The sequence below is a fragment of the Heliangelus exortis genome, chromosome 3, assembly GCF_036169615.1.
Source record: "Heliangelus exortis chromosome 3, bHelExo1.hap1, whole genome shotgun sequence".
Taxonomy (NCBI): domain Eukaryota; kingdom Metazoa; phylum Chordata; class Aves; order Apodiformes; family Trochilidae; genus Heliangelus; species Heliangelus exortis.
In genome coordinates, this window is record NC_092424.1 from 96,139,812 (window position 1) to 96,158,075 (window position 18,264).

The 18,264-nt window shown below is 37.6% G+C and overlaps 1 protein-coding gene across 10 annotated transcripts in view; it reads right to left on the reverse strand.

Moving 5' to 3' along the window:
- MYT1L (myelin transcription factor 1 like) overlaps positions 1–18,264 on the reverse strand; it is a 294,590-nt gene that overhangs the window by 28,105 nt on the left and 248,221 nt on the right. For all 10 annotated transcript variants that reach the window (XM_071741820.1, XM_071741819.1, XM_071741817.1 and 7 more), the window contains one exon: positions 1,016–1,078. In XM_071741820.1, the coding sequence (XP_071597921.1) occupies positions 1,016–1,078 (63 nt within the window). The remainder of the gene's footprint in view (positions 1–1,015; positions 1,079–18,264) is intronic.

Genomic DNA, 18,264 nt, shown 5'->3' on the forward strand with positions numbered 1-18,264 from the left:
GTTTGTCACTTTTACTTGGAATATATTTAAATAGGGAATTTGTGTACTGAGTAGTTATAGCCAATTGTAAAACTCCAGTGGGTTGGTGAAGTGAGCAAATATCCACACTCAACAGCATTACTTGGGAGTAAAGAGCCTTTTCTAAAAAAAAAGAGAGATGGGCTACACTATTATTCATTGATTAAATAGTGGATAACTATTTACAAAATATGGTTCTTCTCTCTCCTGCTTTATAGTTCTCAAATATCTGCAGGGGAATTACTGATTACACAGCATTTGTAACTTTACAGTTGCAGTGCTGCAACAGTAATTCATTGGGAGGTTACCAGTAATACCCTAATTTGTATAGTGGACCTTTCTTTGGCCCTTGGTTAAGACCACAGCTATAGTTCAGGCAGTCAAAGTAGCCATTTTCTCTTTCCATTCCTCTGACATAGTTATGTACAATGCATTGCCATTTAAAGAACAAGCCAAGCTTTATTTTGACATGTACTAGCAAGACTGGTGCATATTAGATAACAGAGGTAATTTTTTACTCTCCTTAAAGCTGGGAGGCAAAGAATGGGTCCAGTTTTTCCTTTCAAGAAATATGGAGGGAGTCTGGAAGAGACTGACAAAAACAATCAGGAAATATAATTTGTATGGAAAAAATGCAGGAATAGGATTTGAGTCCATAAAAGATTGTGAGAAGAGTCAAGTCATTCAGATTATAAAGCAGCAGAAACTCATGAATGTTGAATTCCTTCCCTGGGATAACAGAGAAGGGCAAAAAAACCTGGATTCATTTTCTACAAAGATTTTGCTAGATATTAGCAAAAATCTTTCTACTTGTTTGGGTAGTGAGCCATGCTGAAGCTGAGAACTGTTATTCATTTGTGATAACTAACATGCATTAGAACAATCTATGTCTGTGTACAGCACTTGATCAGTACTGGGAGGGAGGAGAGAGGTGTGTTGAGGTCCCTTCTAGCCTTTCAGTTGTTTGATTTAAAGAACAAAACCCTCTCTTACATACCTTCGATGTGAAGCGTAATTTCCAGTAATATGCCCAGAGCCATCACAGCCGGGGGTGGGACACCTAGAATAATAATGGAAAAGATATGGTGTTACTGACAAGAAAGATATAACTTCCCATTAAAAAAAGCATTAATTGATTCAATCTTTGTTTCCACAGGTGTGGCCTTGGGGACCTTTAGCCATTGCTAAACTCAAGCTTAATTCCGTACCAGTGATGTACTTTTGTCATTAATGAAAAATCTTCTTTGCTGCTCCTCACCTGCCCACTCAAATGATTTCTGGGTATCTCTAGGATGAGCACTTTAGTGAAGATTTCCAGCATCAGCCTCACAACCCTGAACCACCAGAGCTGTGTGAGGTTGACAGCAAACTAAATGTCCCCATAGTGTGTTCTGATGTATTTGCTAACACTACAACAAGCAGTTTTGTTTCCCACCAGGGCTATTGCTCTGATCACACTGCACACAGCGATGAGGCTGCACCATGGAGAGACCCCTTCACCTCTCCATGAAGCCAAGAAAATGCCTAAGGAAAAGGAAATGTGTAGACAAGGCACTAATGCTGACCTCTTGCAGGGAAACGATAACCCACCCAGACACTCCCAAACACCAAGCTACAGCACCAGACAGAGAAGCCACTGATACAGTCATAAGTGGATTTCTAATAGCTGAACAACATTAGAGTCATCAAAGAAAATGGGTGTTTTTGCTACATTGCAGAGATGATTGTGATCACCACAGAATAAGCTAAATTACAATGCTAACTAAAATCATTAGCTGGCATTTGAACTGCTACACTAAATTACAGAAAAGAAAGGGGAAGAATTAATTTATATTCATTTTACTGAAAAGATGAATGCTAAATGAATTCCAAGAAGTCCCTTGTCTTGAGCCTGAGTTTTGAATTTTATCAATGCTTTAAAACCTATTTTGAAGAAAGCATTCAAAATTAAAAATGCATATGCACAAATTCAGATGTTGCATTTTAAAACATCAGAATTAGATAACATTGAATTCTTTCACTATTTTAGTTAACACAGTTTAGTTAACTTTGGCTTGCACCCTTTATTTACATGTGTGCTTTCCTCAATGGTGGTCCATACTGGTAAACTCTTCTTTTGCAAATGTTTCTTGGGAAACTTGAAAAGTTCTTAAAATCAGGAGTTAAGCAGCCCAAAATTTAGTGCGATGGGGTTGTCACGTTGCACTAAGCTGAATTTTAGCTGTTTAAAGCTAGTAAATATTACCTATTTCTGAGGAGCTCAGAAGGGGCCAGACTTCAAATATGATTAATACAGCCTCAAAAGAGATAAATTAAACTGAAATTTGTTAAATAGAGTTCTCATATGGTCGTCATCTGGACCAGTTCTGTTATTCTATAGAAAACACTCAAGTATGACAACACTTCAAAGATGCATGCTGGTAAAACCTCTGGGGTTCAGTAAGTGACTGAAATTTCTCTTCTCTGTGTGATTTTGACAAGAAGTCTAAACAACTTTCTATACTAGGTGTCTTCTGTGACCTACAATGCTGTTTTCTACTTCCATCAAAACAAACTGCATCACTGAAGCCTGACTGAAGCCTCAAAAGATGCTGAATCAAAAGATATGGGAATAAGAATTAATTAAGGAATCCACTAAACTTTGACTATAAATGTCCATGGCATTTAAATTAATAAAGGATAACAAGGAGCCATGGGATGGCAGTTTGTCTGAAGTATTACAAGGATTCCTTCTTTGTGAATCTGTGCAATTTGAAACCACCAGTTTCCTCCCCAAACTTTCCAATCTTTTTGAGACTATGTTATTACCAAAACTGAACAATGTTTTTATTTCATCTTTTCCAAGCGTTTTGCTACAGGCAGGTGTGATTAAAAGTATTAATATTAATAGATATTTATGTGAAGTTCAGAACATATATTAATAGCAGTTTACCACAAATTCTGAGCATCTAGTAAAAGAAAGAGCAGTGAAGTAAAGTGAAGTAAAGTAAAATGCAGTTAACACTGCCTTGATGTCCCAACTTCCTAGAGAAGCTTTTTTTTTTTTTTTTTTTGGAACATAAACATAAGCAGAAAACAGGACAGACAGCACAATACCAACAGTTGTAGCTGGATGCAGTAGTGGGCTTGTATTCAATATCACAAATGAAAAAAAAGCAAGAGCCAATCTGAGATAAATATGCTTAAGCCCTACTCCCCATTCTTCACCTGGGAAAGGGCTGAAGGTGTGCAGCAATTAAAAAAGGCTTTTGTCAGATTGAAGGAGTTTAAGGAGATTCCTAGGAGTGGAAAGGAAATGTACTCAATGCATGAATGGGCTCTATGACTGTCTTCCCAAATGTCAATAGTTAAAGGTTTTGCTGCAAGCTCATCTCAAAAAACAACCCACAATAGCTCACATCAGCATAGCAGAATACAAATAATATCCACAATTAAACCTACATTCCTAGGATTTTATGCAGGTCTACCAGAGCTAGATAAGCTTACATATTTAGATTTTTAACTTTGCTACCATGAGACCAAATAGGATGGTATAGAAAGGTGCAAAGACAGAACTGAGGTAGTTTTGTCCTCATTGTGTATAGCTTTGGCTGACATAGTTTTAAAATTAATTTTAAAACATAAATTCTCTCTGAAACATATCAATGAAATAAATATATAGTAATCTGCAGTATAATTTTAAACCTTCGCTTTTTTTTTTTTTTCTTTGAGAGATTTTACAAAAAAAAAAAAGACAATGGCTTTTTGGAACCAGAAGGATTGCAGTTCCGTAGTGAGGAGATAGCACTCATGGAAGCTTTGGCAGCATACACACCCTGACCACAGCTCAGAGCCTGTGCTGAGGCCTGAGCTCTTGCTCAGTCTCAGGGTTCCTCTTTTTCCCTCTCAGAAACCTTGTTTTGAGATTCAGCAACACAGAGATATCTATTTGCATCTCAGTCAAATCTTGTCTAGAGTTTGACCAGTTTATATGTATACATCCAAATGGAAACCTTGGATCTAGAATTATACAGGTCCAAATTCAGCACACCATGCTAATAAAAGTTAGGTCATTACATTTTTCATTAAGGAGGATGGTAACATTTAACTTTATAATCAGAGAGAGTTTTAACAAAGATAACTTCTTCTCTTTGTGTCTTGCCCCTTCAACCACCCTTGGCCCCTTCTATGCACTGCACCAGGCCCTCTCCCCCTGCAAACTTTTAGCCTCAGTGCCCTTATCACTATAGCCTGATTTTCATGAAGGAAAGGGAATGTTAGTTAATTAATTAAGGCTGTAGTTTTCACAAGAATTGGAAGGTTCATACACTGCCTGTGTCCTGTTCTTTTCAGCTGAGGCTCTTGAGGATTAATAATAGCAGTCAGTGGACACTAGAAATAAAGAAACCATGACAGTCAGTACAGGCGATGAGCACTGAAAATTGTGATTATGGCAAACTGCTTCAATTTTGTGCTGAGGGCATTTGCTCCCATGGAGCTGAATTGGGCCATTGATTTCATTAGGCCATGTCAAGGGGCATCAGATAGTAATCCTTTCTGGGACCCATCCAACTATCTTGGGATTCAATTCCATGGAGGTGCTAAAAAATACCTTTTATCATTTTTTATTAATAAGCTGGCATATCAGCTCTAAACACTGTTATTACTTTTATTGTCAGCACCTGCTATGTTGTGGATCCAATCTTCAGTAAGTAAATAAACATACATATAAATAATAGTTTACCAGACAGAATACAATCCTATTCTATCCTATTACTAATTAAATACTTAAAGCAGATGTACCTAGCAACCCAAAAGAAAAATCACATTGAATTGAATGGGGGAGTAAATCAGTAAGCTGTGCAAAATGTCAGAATGTTTCTTCAGAATGTTCTACAGAGAAGAACTGGGATTAAGTAGAAAAGAGTATCTTTCCCACAGTTTTATTTTGACCATGCTGTTAATCTCTGTAGTAGAGGTGTGATTTTTCTGATGAAGGTTCAGAAAGACTAGGGAAACATAGCTGTTTCCTCTGGGATTTTTTTCATGGCAGAATGTAGAATTTTCTATTGTCTCATGGTTTCCATGTATTTGAGATTCTGTTTTGTTTGACTGAAGTCACCAGGAATGGAATTCATTGGTTGGTAGGCTGGAAGACAGACACATTAACACTTTGCACTCCTATCTTTCATCCGAAGATCTGAAAGTATTTTACAAACATTAATGGATAAAATCTCACAATACTGCTTTGGAAATAGGGAAGAATTTGGCAGAATACAACTGGGGCATTGAGAGGTTAACAGAAGAGAAAAACAGGTAGGATACCCTATTATTCACTGCTCTTCTTGCAGCTATTAAGTCATGCATTTTTTAAAATTACATGTAGGTCCATAAACAAAATATTGGGCTTTGTTTTGTATTGTTTCCTACTCAGATTTAAGGTTACAAAAATAAACCTGCAAAGGTACTGTGTTTACAGTCTCCTGAACTGACTGTCTGAGGCAGGAGAAAAAAATGGGTAAGAGGTAAGAAAGAGAAGTAAGAGGTAAGAAAGAGAAGACACAAGAAGAACCTTTGCCAAATTAAGAAATGGAGTTGGCTGTAAGGCATGGTAATTTCATTGTGTATATATGCCTCTATGAATTTAAGTACTTGTCGAAAAACAGCAGGTTTGCAGCTCTTGACAAACAAGTACTGCTTTTAACTATTTAGAGGCCTAAGGAGAAAACACATTGTTGTTTGGTTTTTTTTTCCCTCCAATTCCTTCTGCTGTCGCTCACTGATAACCTGCAAGGAGCATTCCAGGGTGAGGAGATCATAAACAGAGCTGTGTGGTCCTCAAGGGAGATTTTTTGGCTCTGTGTGTGTCAGTAACAGTCAGGGTTGTGGTTATTGTTATGAAAACATCTATTTAGCAGGAACTGGACAGAAACCAGCAAGTCATTTTGCTTTTACCTTTCTGAGCAGTCAAAGGAAAGCCTCCCAGCTGCTACTGTTCTACCCAGCTCTGTGAAAGCAATCTAGATGTGTAAATCTCTAAATCTTGTTTTCAGTCCCAGGTATTTTGGTAGATTGTCAAGCATTAATTAAGTCTGTGATGTGGGAATGCTGTTGATCATTCTTCTCATGAAGACACAAAACAAAAATAATTTTCTGGTCTAATGCCAGTAGGAATACTTTCCACTTCATCCACAAGGACGGTTTTCCACTTTTAACCTATTGTCTCTCATTGACTATTTTTTTTTTACCATAGCATTTGACTTCTGAATTACTAAAATACTGGTATTTTATTTTGATACCTAGATTTAAAAAATTGTACTTAGACAACCTCTCTGTGAATTTGCAATCAAAAAAGTGTTTAGGATGATTTTCTCTTAATTTTCCTCAATGAAACTGCACATACTCCTTCACTCTTTACTTTAGTCCTCCCATTTTCTTTCCTGATGCCTCTTTCTCCTCTTTTTTTCAATTTGCTATCCTTTTCCTGCAGTGGAGAAAGATCCTCTATTCATTCTTTGTCCCATGTTTTCCTTTCCATTCATATTCTTCTCCAGCATTTCTCTTCATGTTCTATTCCTTCCTTTTCAAGATCCTTCTTCTTCCTCATTGTCTCACCCCTATTAAATTCTCTCTCTCTCTTTTGCCTTATTTTTTTCTGTCCCCTTTGGCTGGTATCTTCATTCATTAGTTCTCCCTCATTTTTTCCTGTTTTCATGATCTCTAATAACCTTGAAGTTGACAGTTCTCTCTTCTTTTATCCTTTTTATTGTGTCTTTCCATTATCTCTTCTCTCATCACCATTCTAGTCCTCTTGCTCTTTTATCACAGCTGAATTTATCTTTCCCTTAGTCTGCCTTGCTCGTGGTCCTCTCACATTGCTGAGATGACTGGGTACACACTGCACCCTTGTGTCAGGGGGGAAAATGCTGTGTGTTTTTTCTTGGGTACCAAGAATCATTTTAAGTATCTTGCACTCTTATTTTCATTAAAATCTTTGTAAGTTTTATCAAGAGCAGAAACTGGCTAGCACTGGGAACTTCTGAAAATTCCATTCAGAACTTTGAAGCTCATTTTAATTTGTTGAGGAAGAAAACTAAATGCCATGGGAAAGGTATGCCAATATGAAATGTTTCAGCGGATCCTTAGTCTATGGTTTCAGGTTCAAGGCCAAATCTATGTTCTAATCCTAACTTATATACCTATAAAACCATGTAAAGCCTGACACTTATAAATATCAAAGGTTCATAAAGATTTGTTGCAAGCCAAAAATAATTAAAAAAAAGAAATTTGGATTCATGTGTTAAGTATTTCCCTGTATTAGAAGGAGTACATCACAGAAACTGACTCCGCAAAAATGTTAAATACTACTTTTTCATATGTAAATACTGCTAACATTTTATACTTATCAGAATGCTACTTATAGGAAAGGCCTCATTGGAGATAATAAGAAAATTAAAAACCCAAAACGGCAGATATAAAGGATGAGGATTTGAGGAAATAGCAATAGCAATAAAATAAAATAAAATAAAATAAAATAAAATAAAATAAAATAAAATAATATAAAAAATGGCAAATGAATGAACATCTTCTATACTGTAAGATGCTTTTTGGCATTGGACCCAGAGCAGTTCCAATAGCAATGGACAGGAAACCAGAGAAACTAGGCAGGGATCAATCTGGTAGGGCATTATGAGCCCTTTCAGAAGACACTTGCAGAAGTGCAAGTTGGAGACAGAAAAGAAGTGCAAAATGGAAGGATGTGTTGTTGCCACTCTCACTGTACAATCTTGCTATCTACTAGGGACTGGTGCCAGGCCTATGGAGCCAGTCCAGGCATGAAACTAAAATAATTTTGGCTCTGAGGCTTCATGGAATAACTTCAGCCTCCTCTATCTCTGCTGAGATATCTCTGCTGATATCTTTGCCTCTAGAAATCCTCGGCAACTAAATAGTTCTAAACTGGGGATGGCTGACTCCATATTTTTCACCTTAGGTGAAATTTAATTAATTCCCTGACTTTTTGTATGTACAATTTTTTTCCTTAGCTGCCAGTATTACCTGTATTACATCTCTGCATTTTTAAAATTTTTTGGAGGGGTGAGAAGGAAGATGATATGTTTTTTAATTACACTGAAATCCATTATTCTGTAAAATGCATCATGCTGCCCTTTAAAATATAGCTGTGCACTCAAATGCATTTAAATTGATTACATGGCTGTAGAAAAAAATATCCCTGTGCTTTCAGTTACCACCTCTGCCTGCTGCCTGCTCTGCTAGCAGCCAGGGCTTCCCAGCTTCCCAGCAGCAAGTGCTCTGACATGCTGCCCACTGCTCTCACATCTAGCACCAGCACATACTGCCCAACATGCCAGTTGCCAAAGGCATGGGATTTGACGAATGTGAAATAGCTTCTGTGCACTACCCAGGGGGTGTTCTGTTCCCAGAAGCTGCCAGGGGGAAGCTGTGAATCAGCTCTCTCCCTGGGCACCTTGCCCACGCCTTCCCTCCTGCCAGCACCGCCTGCCTTGGAGGCAGCACCCGCCAGCTGCAGATCCCCTCCCCGCAGCAGAAAGCACTTCCTGGCACCAGGGATGAATCAGTTCCAACATACTTAAATTCAAATATTCATCGCCAAACACCTCAGCCTTTGGAAAAAGGCTTCATTTTTATAGTGAAGGAATACCATTAAAAGACTGAGACTCTGAGAAAAATGCAGGAGATAGCCTCAAGATAATATGCCCTGCAACTAGGAACAAAGCCATGTGAGTTCTCTGTCTACTAATAGCACTGGTGCAAGCCTGTGGTCAGAAAAAAAAAAAAAAAAAAAGAAAGCAACCCTAAACTCACATGGGTTTTTTTCATTAATTTTGGGTAGACACATTTGTTTCTTAAGATGAATGTCCTATTGCTGATTAGCCTATTAAAATAGGAATGACTAAGCCTCTCAGGAATATCTGCCACATGGCCATTGCACAGCAAGACTGGTCAATTCAGGATTTGCAGAACAGCCAGTGACTTGATTTCTCCTGCCTCCCATGTGTGAAAATGAATCCAAGAGAAGCACTTGAAAACAGCAGCACAGTATAGAACTTTGGTATTCTTCACCTTAAAAATAGTCTTCAAAACCTGCCCTAACTTTTCCATTTAAAATATAAATGGAAGCTTTAGCACAAAATTGGATAAAAATTAAGTCAAATGCTGAGTACTTTGAAAATGCACCCTTTAAAGCAGGGAATTCTTCCTCTGGTAAGAGATTTACATTGTGGTTAGGTCAGTAGCCTGGTTCCCTTGAATACCATAAAATTATCAATGACATCATCTTTGAATTATTGTTTCTCTGTTGTTATTTCTTCAATGATTTGCTGTTTTGTACTTTGTGTATATTCTCCCAGGTGAAGCAATGACCAGATGTCTGATGGGCACAGCAGTATGACCTTAAACCTGTTTTCCTGAGAGTTTCCTGGATGTTTGGGACTCAAAAAGGTCAGTACCTCCCCAAGAAATGTTGTGAAAAGCTGGACTAGCAAGCACTGGTAAAAGCAGAGGGAACAAATTAATAACTTTCATATAGTCTTTGTCCTTAAAATTACAATCAAGTCAATGGGAAAAGAATGGGCACAACCCAGCACTAGCCATCCCTTAGCTACTCTGTTTAGCTGCTTTTGATTTGAACAGATCTACTCAACCTATATTCTAACTATATCAAATAGTTGATCAAGAGAAGGACTCCAGAATATCACAGAAATGGAGACAGCTGGATCAAATGTAAAGGAGAAGAAACAGGTTCAGTGGGAAGGATGGAAAGAATAAGGGCACGATGTAAGTCAAATTTTGATGTCCTCTTTCAAAATAGAATACCAAACACTAATATGGAAGATTAAGCCTAAAAAACAGGCAATAAGATTTCTAGCCCTTCATAATTAAGAAAGCAGCAGGTGTCCTGCCTCTAATGACAGTCCTCTCAGTCTAGCACTATGACAAAGCCACAAGTGAATAAGACTGTAAACATGTTTGAGTTATCTAGGAAATATATCATGGGCAGCATGATATCTCAGAGGCTTGCAAAAAACACCCACACATTAAAATAATCCGGATGACAGATAATTCATTAGGTTGGATTTTTCTTCTTTGCCTACAAGAATGCTGGAGAGGGACTTTTTATGATGTGAGGTGTTTTTTTATGACAGGACTAGGCAAAATGGATTCAAACTAGAAATTTAGGTTAGATGTTAGGAAGAAGTTCTTCACCATCATGGTGGTGAGGCACTGGAACAAGTTGCCCAGAGACGTGCCCCATCCCTGTAAGTTTTTAAGTCCAGGCTGGATGGGGCTCTGAGCAACCTGACCTAGTAGGAGATGTCCCTGCCCATGGCATGGGGGTTGGAACTAGATGATCTTAAAAGTCCTTTCCAACCCTGAAAATTCTATTATTCTATGATTCACTATTAATGGCTTGTTTCTTATTGTCCTGTTTTAAAAGAGCAAATAAAAGGATGGTTTCCAGTGCAGATTCAGAAAGATAAGCAATGCTAAACATATTAGTTCAGTGTTAAGTGGGGTTAGGTGACTAACTGCATTTTAAGGATGAGGGGTATGAGTTGTTCCACATGCACTGTACTGTGCCAATTAAAAACCTTGAGAAGTGCCATTGTACCACAGGGTTCATACAATGGATGAACTTTTACATCTCTTCTGAATGTATGTGTTTCTATCAGAAAACATGTGCTATCTAATAACAGGGACAGGTTAGCATTTGGATAAAGGGAACAAACTCTCAAAGGTTTTGCTTTCCCAGACAGATAAAGCAGAGATTTTACTTTCTATTTTGGGGGTGAAGAGTCAACAGCAAAAGACTAAAAGCCTTCAGTTTCCATTTTACAAAAGCAAGCAGCTTTTTCCCTCTAGGCCTAAAAACATTTGTCAGAAGCCCAAGTGAGGAAAAGTGAAAATCCTGAGTGTGAATTATTTCAGACTGTGAGAGACAGTCTGGTCTAGTAAGAAGGCTAATGAACAGTACAGCTAACAGAAAGCCAGTTTTGTTGCTGGTGAGTTTATACTATTTTTTGAAACATTTTCAGGCATACATTTTTAGTACAATTGACTGGAGACTCATGTTCCACCTCCACTGACTTTTAAGTATAACCTCACAATTTACCTGAATTTACCTCAGGCCTGCAACACTAAGCAAGACTTAATTAATAATGAAACAAAAAAATCTTAGAGTGAGTCCAGTCATGAACTTATCTGGAAGAAGAACAGATTGGACATGGCCACAGCTAATCCTGCCCCTATGATTACTCCATCCTACTGCCTTGAGATAGTCTCAGATGGTAGCAGTGGGCAGACAAATCAGTCCTCATGAAGTAACCTTAGGAGGACACAAGGTCTTTTGTATTCTTCCAAGTGCTCCAAGAACTACAACTACTAAGGTGAAAATTTTCAGTGCTGCAAGACATTGCAGGATGGCTATGGACCTGAAGCACTTGATATATGAAGGTGAGAGGGATGGCTTCTTTATTCTTACGAAGAAAACTGTAAGAAGCAATCTTATTTCTGTCTATGCACACCTACCTATGGTATGGTGAAGGCATAGCAAAAGTTTTCTTAGAGACGCACAGCTAAAGAATGAGAGGCAATGGAGACAAAGGTTCAGCTTGGGAAAGTCCAACTCAGTACAAAGGAAATAAAAATTACCATCAGTCTGGTCAAACACTAAAAGAGGTTATGGGAACTCCAACCTTGGAGATACTAAAAACTTAGAAAAACATCCTGAGCAACCTTCTTCAACTGGACTTCATTTGAGGAGGAGTTGACATTAGGAGGTCCCTGCCTACAGGATCTCATAATTCTTTAATAGATCTTACAAGTTGTATCAAAGAGTACGCTCTTTGGCCTCCTTTTGACAGTACAGGTGCAACCTTTCCTTACAAGCTTATTCCCAGAAAGAGCAACCTCAATTATTCTACTTGATTGTGGTCCCCTCTTGATAGCCAATTTCTTCATATAGTTGTATACTAGAAATAGGTGTATATTTCTTTGTATTTGTATGTGTTCTTCTCAACAACTGAAAATTATGACTTTGAAGACCAGTTTTCAGAGCTGGTGAATGCTCAGAAATTCTCCGTGAGGTAGATAAAATGAATCACACCAAATGTCTTGCTCAGTCAAAGGGACTACGTGCCCAAGACAGTGCTCCCAGTTTCTACTCCAGGCATCCATCTGCCTCTGCTTCAGAGTTTCCTGTCTCTCCTGAAAGGATGTTGCAGCTGCCTGGGAAGCAGTAGAAGAAACAATGGAGCTTTTAGAACAGTAAACAATCATCTGAAATCAGTGCCATTTCACCCTAACCTGTCAGAATGTCTGAGGCAGTTTGTACATTATGTGAACAAAGAAGACATCCCTTCAGTGAGGGCAGGGAGCTCTGATAAAACCATTAAAACTGTTCCAAGCTCAACTGTTATTTCTTGTGCTGGAATTTGAGACTGTATTGAACAGAACACAAGCAATAATTCCAGCTTCATAATAATGGTATCATTAGGAGAGGTAACGTTAGGTAGAGTACTTGAAAATGAGTTGTGATTTTTATTCTTATGGGATATGCTCTGGTGTCTTTTCTTACTTTCTTCTTAAAGTAAACAAAGGCAGAAAGACCATGCTGTTGTACAATTTCCCCTTCTGCACCTCCCGTAAGATTAGGCACAGTAAGCTTGGTTAATACAGAAAAAAACCCATTTCATTAAAGAGCCACTTTAATTTTGCAGTCTAATAGCTACAGGAATAGTTTCCTAAACAGCTGTGTATAGTGCTGGAGAGGGTGGGGGTTGTAAACAGGAATAAATGGCTGTGCAGTGCAACAGCACCATTCAACTGCATACTGCAGTGGAGAAAACAGCTCCAGTGCTCTGAAACACTTTGCTCACAGTCAGGAATGCAGAGAGAGAGAGAAAGTGCTCATGTTCGATTATACTTGAGGGCTAATAGCTCTCCCACACAGCAGAATTAGAAAAGCAGCCTTGAGTGAGAGGTTAACTGCTTCACCTACATTATTTTTACAACAAAAGGGTTTCCCTCCAATTTTTTTTTTTTTTTTTTTTTTTTTTTTTTTGAAGCAATACACTTCCAAAGTCACTTGCTTTTGTATGCTTATTGTCAAATATCCACGAGCATCTGTTTACTGCTCCTTACTTGGGTTTCTAATTCATTTGGCTAGCATTGAGACAGATCTCATCTAAACACTGATTAATACTTTTTGCTTTCCAGACTGCTGAAGAAGAAGCATAACTTTCTATTTCCAGAGCAAGTTTTTACATCTTGTATTTAAACTCTGACAAAATTTTTTTTTTTTAAAATCACTGTTCTCAAAAACGTGCTTGCTCATTAAATGCCCCCTGACAAGGATTTGGGAGCATAATATGTGAGGCGGGCACAAATCTGAAACACAAATTCTGTTTTGATTATCTCAGAGGTTGTGATTCTCAGCTATACATAACATGGAAGAAGGGTATCCTATTAACCTCCTGGCATGAACTAGGAATAGGCAACATTCCAGCCTTAACATCCATTCAGCCACAGGAAAATCACTAATTTCAAGATGAATGTAGCATCACAGGAAGGTCAAATGAAAGACTGTGGAACAGATCACCCAGCAAACTACATCTTACATAAATATCTCCCATAGCTTGCCAATTCCCACTACTCATTGCTGAGGACTGGATCTCTTGCACTGAATTTAATCCATGCACAGTGAAACTGCCATTTTTTAGTTTTTGATGGTGAGGGAAATGTATAAAAAAAAAATACCCTGAGGCTCAATACCTTGTTCATTCTATTTACTTTACTTTTGAATGGAAAGTATTTTCATTTACATGAGCAGACAAAAATTTCCTTAGCCTTAAAGGCAAACCTGCTACCTTGAAATAATGGCTTTTAAACTTTAAGATGGAATGAAATTGGTTTTGAGATGATTCTTGATTATATAAGACCTTATATGAAGATATGAAATACATTTGGACTGTGGTACACTAATATTCACAATATTTTTTCAAATATTGGAGATTTTTGGTCCTGATGTGTTTACTTATTATTACCCATTTATGAGTCAGTAGTATTTAGTCTGGGTTCAATAGAGTTAATACTAAAATTTGTAAAAATGGAATTAAAATAAGGTAAACTATGGCTAAAACATTGTATTCTGCATAGAAGTTTTGCATGAAAACTGGTAAACAATTACCTCTCAGATGCATAATTACTAACTTGAGTTACAGAGGTTTATCATATTATATAGAAGTCAGAAAAAAGTTAAAGGACTTCTTTACCAATATTTGACTAACAAATAGCTCTAAAAATACTTTTTTCTTGTACAGGAAGCAATGGTAGGGCTTTGCCCGTGAAAGTATCAACCTGAAACTGGTTTTGTCAAGTGTCAGGAGTGCAAATTATACACAGAATTTGGCCTTGTAATATTGTTCTTATTCCACTAAAATAATCCTGCTTAGGGGAAGTTTTTTGCAGTTACAGAACATAGTCTCAGATCCAAAGTTAGCTAAAGATGGTGGGGTGTTTTCCATTGACTTAAGAGGACTTTGGATCAGGTATCAGGAAATACTTAGAACCATTGAAGGTGTTTCTCTGTGAATGAGAGTGTTAAAGATTAAACATTAACATGGATTAAAAGGAAAAAAAAAAAGGAAAAAATACTTAATAATTCAGTTCTTTCAGACTCTCCACACTGAAGTTACAACAGATGTATTGGGTATTATTTCAAACAAGGCCCTTACCCCTCCTCCATTAAGCCTATGGTTATGGGACATACTTACGCTTTCCTGACAGATGTTTCTTGATTAGTGCATCAGAGGAAAACAAATCACCACCTACAATGGTTCCTGGAGAAGCCTTGAGGAAAAACCCATAATCTATAAATTCTTTTTAATTTTTCAATTAATTTTCATATAATTTTTTATGATTTCCTTGGTTTTTTTTCTTGATTTTTTATAACTCTTATTCATGGGGGAAAAAAACAGTGATTTTCCTCTGCAGTGTCCAGCCTACCCAATATTTCAGCTTTTAAATTAAATCTCATGTGTGAAATACACAAGTTAAAATAGCAGACACTGAATTCACTCCTTTTTAAAGAAAAACCCTGGTATTTAAAAGAAAAATATAAAAATGTTTGTAAGAAATAACCAAGATATTTTTTTCATTTTTATATGATATATTGACTAATTATATGGTAATATTTACTGATATAATGGTAACTCATGGATGAATTATAGATTCAAATCATACAGTAAAAAAGTAAATGATACTTTGTTTACTTAGTAAACTGTGGTCAAGGAAAGTGCTAGACTAAGTGGTCTGGAAAAAATAGTGGGAAGAGGAAGAGGAAGGGGAAGGAGAAAGAGGAGGAGAAAGGGAAAGGGGGAGGGGGAAGGGGAAGAGGAAGAGTGAAGGGGAAGGGAAAAGGGAAGGGAAAAGGGAAGGGAAAAAGGAAGGGAAAGGGGAAGGAGGAAGTGGAAGGGGAAGAGGAAGAGGGAAGGGGGAAGGAAAAAGGGAAAGGAAAAGGGAAGGGGAAGGGGAAGAGGAAGGGGAAGGAGAAAGGGAAGGGGAAGGAGAAAGGGAAGGGGAAGGGGAAGGGGAAGGGAAAAAGGGAAAGGGAGAGGGAAAGGGAAAGGAAAAGGGAAAGGGAAAGGGAAAAGGAAAAGGAAAGGGAAAGGGAAAGGGAAAGGGAAAGGGAAAGGGAAAGGGAAAGGGAAAGGGAAAGGGAAAGAGAAAGGGGAAGGGGAAGGGAAAGGGAAAGGGAAAGGGAAAGGGAAAGGGAAAGGGAAAGGGAAAGGGAAAGGGAAAGGGAAAGGGAAAGGGAAAGGGAAAGGGAAAAGGAAAAGGAAAAGGAAAGGGAAAAAGAAAGGGAAGGGAGAGAAGAAGGGGAATGGTAGGGGAAGGGGAAGGGAAGGGAAAGGGACAAAAGAAGAGGAGAGGAGAGGAGAGGAGAGGAGAGGAGAGGAGAGGAGAGGAGAGGAGAGGAGAGGAGAGGAGAGGAGAGAAAAGGAATACTATGGCTTGGTTTTCTTATAAACCGTATCTGCAGGATTTGATTACTTTCCTACTTAATACAGAAGTGTTCCTGTATCTAACAACTTTTGAATAAATTACACTTATAGCTCTTTTCAGCTGATCATATACTTTGATAATTCTGTCTCCATTACTTTTTAGTCTGAGAATTTGGAAACTAGATACTGTTCACCTCCATATAGGATCAACTCTGAAGCCTGAAGATGGCATTTTAAATATCACTCTGACTGACTGCTTTACAGCAGATAATTTTAAAGACACTATACAAGTGATAATTCTGGAAAGTGCATCTTAGATATAATTTATTTAGATCTCATTTTTTTCAAGAGTCTTTTTTTCCTTTTTACCACAGTCCAAAAAGTAATAGATAAGAAGAGTAACGTACTGCAGTCCTCCTGTGCCTCTTTTTTGTTATGGAATATAATTACGCTGGAGCTGACTGCAGTGTAAGCACTGTCAAGTGCTTACCAAAGTAATTAATGATGGCCAGTTTTAAAATACTCCTCAAAATCTAAGGTTGTTTCACACAGTATACACCAAATGAGCCCATGCTGAAAGAGCACAATGTTGTTGTCTGTAAAAGGAGAGAAACCAGCAGACTTTGAAGCAGTGAAAATTCTGTGTGTGTTAGGGTAGAAGGGAAGTATTACATGCAGATGAGCAAATGTAAATTCCACTTACTGGGAATACAAAAATATTGTAAAATAAGATTATTATGAGGTGCTTATGAAGGACATGGGATATTTTAGAGATATAAAACATTGAAATAGATGCTACTGTGCTGCAAAAAATGTGTGCCACATAAAGTCCCAATAGCACTGATATAAAAATAAAGGAGTGAACTTAACTGCATGGCAAAATCAGATGTTACTGTGCAGATACAGACACCAAGTAATAGAGTTAGCATTGGTCATTCTAAGAAACCAAACAATGCAAGGGAATTTATAACTTAAAAGATATTTAAATAAGGCAATCAAACATGAATGCTAACCCAAGAGAGCAGCTGAGGGCATCTGCCCAGATCATCACTGTTGTATCTTAGCCTAACTCCATGGAAGACAATGGAGCTATGCTAATTCACACCAACTGAGGATCCAGACAATGACATTTATGACTTCAAATGACAAAACTACTTTTTTTGGGGGTATATATTAAATGGATTTGGCAGTCTGACCAAACACAAAGAGTGCAAAATACTGCACTTATAATTCCCCTTTTAGTAACAGTATAGTTTATGCAACTTCCCATGGGGATTGCCTCAGCACTTGGGATATACCACAGCATCATGTTACAGATCTTTGCAGATCTGGATGGAATGAGCAATCATTTATGATCTGTTGATTTGAAGTAAAAAATGATCAACATCACAATGGGAGTTTGCACAATAACCAAATTGTGCTAAAGAAAAAAACCTTTGAATTGAATACAAGCAAATGTCAGGCTGAATGAGATTAATTATGCAGGACACATTCAATGACAAAGAAGTATGATCAAACCCAAGGAAGGTGGTGGCAACTGTACAAATGGAAAGACTCCAAGACAAGAAGACCTTAGAGAGATTCAGTGGGCATATTAACATAGCTAAGCAAATTCATCAATAATTAATCACAATTAAGTGCTTCTCTCAGAATAGTTATTTAGGGTCTGCACAGAATGGCACTGAATAACTGGCAAGAGAAAATTTTTGAAAATTAAAATGAACTGTCAAATAAACATTCACACTAATTTTGTGATTAGTAAAGAGCTTAAGAACTATGGCTTGTATCTTCAAAATTGCCTAAGTTTTTACTGCAGAAATTGAACTCCACTTTCAAAGTTTGGCATAGAGAAATGCAGAGAAGTGGATACCCATCACTTACATCCCTCCTGAAAACAAAGTTTAGACTTCAGTTATACAGGTTGTTTTAAAAAAATTACTCTAATTCATGATCATTCATCTGAATCGAGACCATTTTGGGTGATAACGAAGTGGCAAATGGTTTTAAATACTAATTAAAATCCAAACAGTAAAAAAAGTACAGCTATCAGTATATTTTGTTTTAAATAATTAAGTATAGAAAGAAAGAGGCCATAAACTACTTGGGTATTGTAGATGCCACTGTGCAAATGAAACTTCTATTTGCAAACCATTTAATAGTATTGAAAACTTACTAAGGCCCTGATTCTGCATGGTGCTTCATGCAAACAATTTTGTGCCTG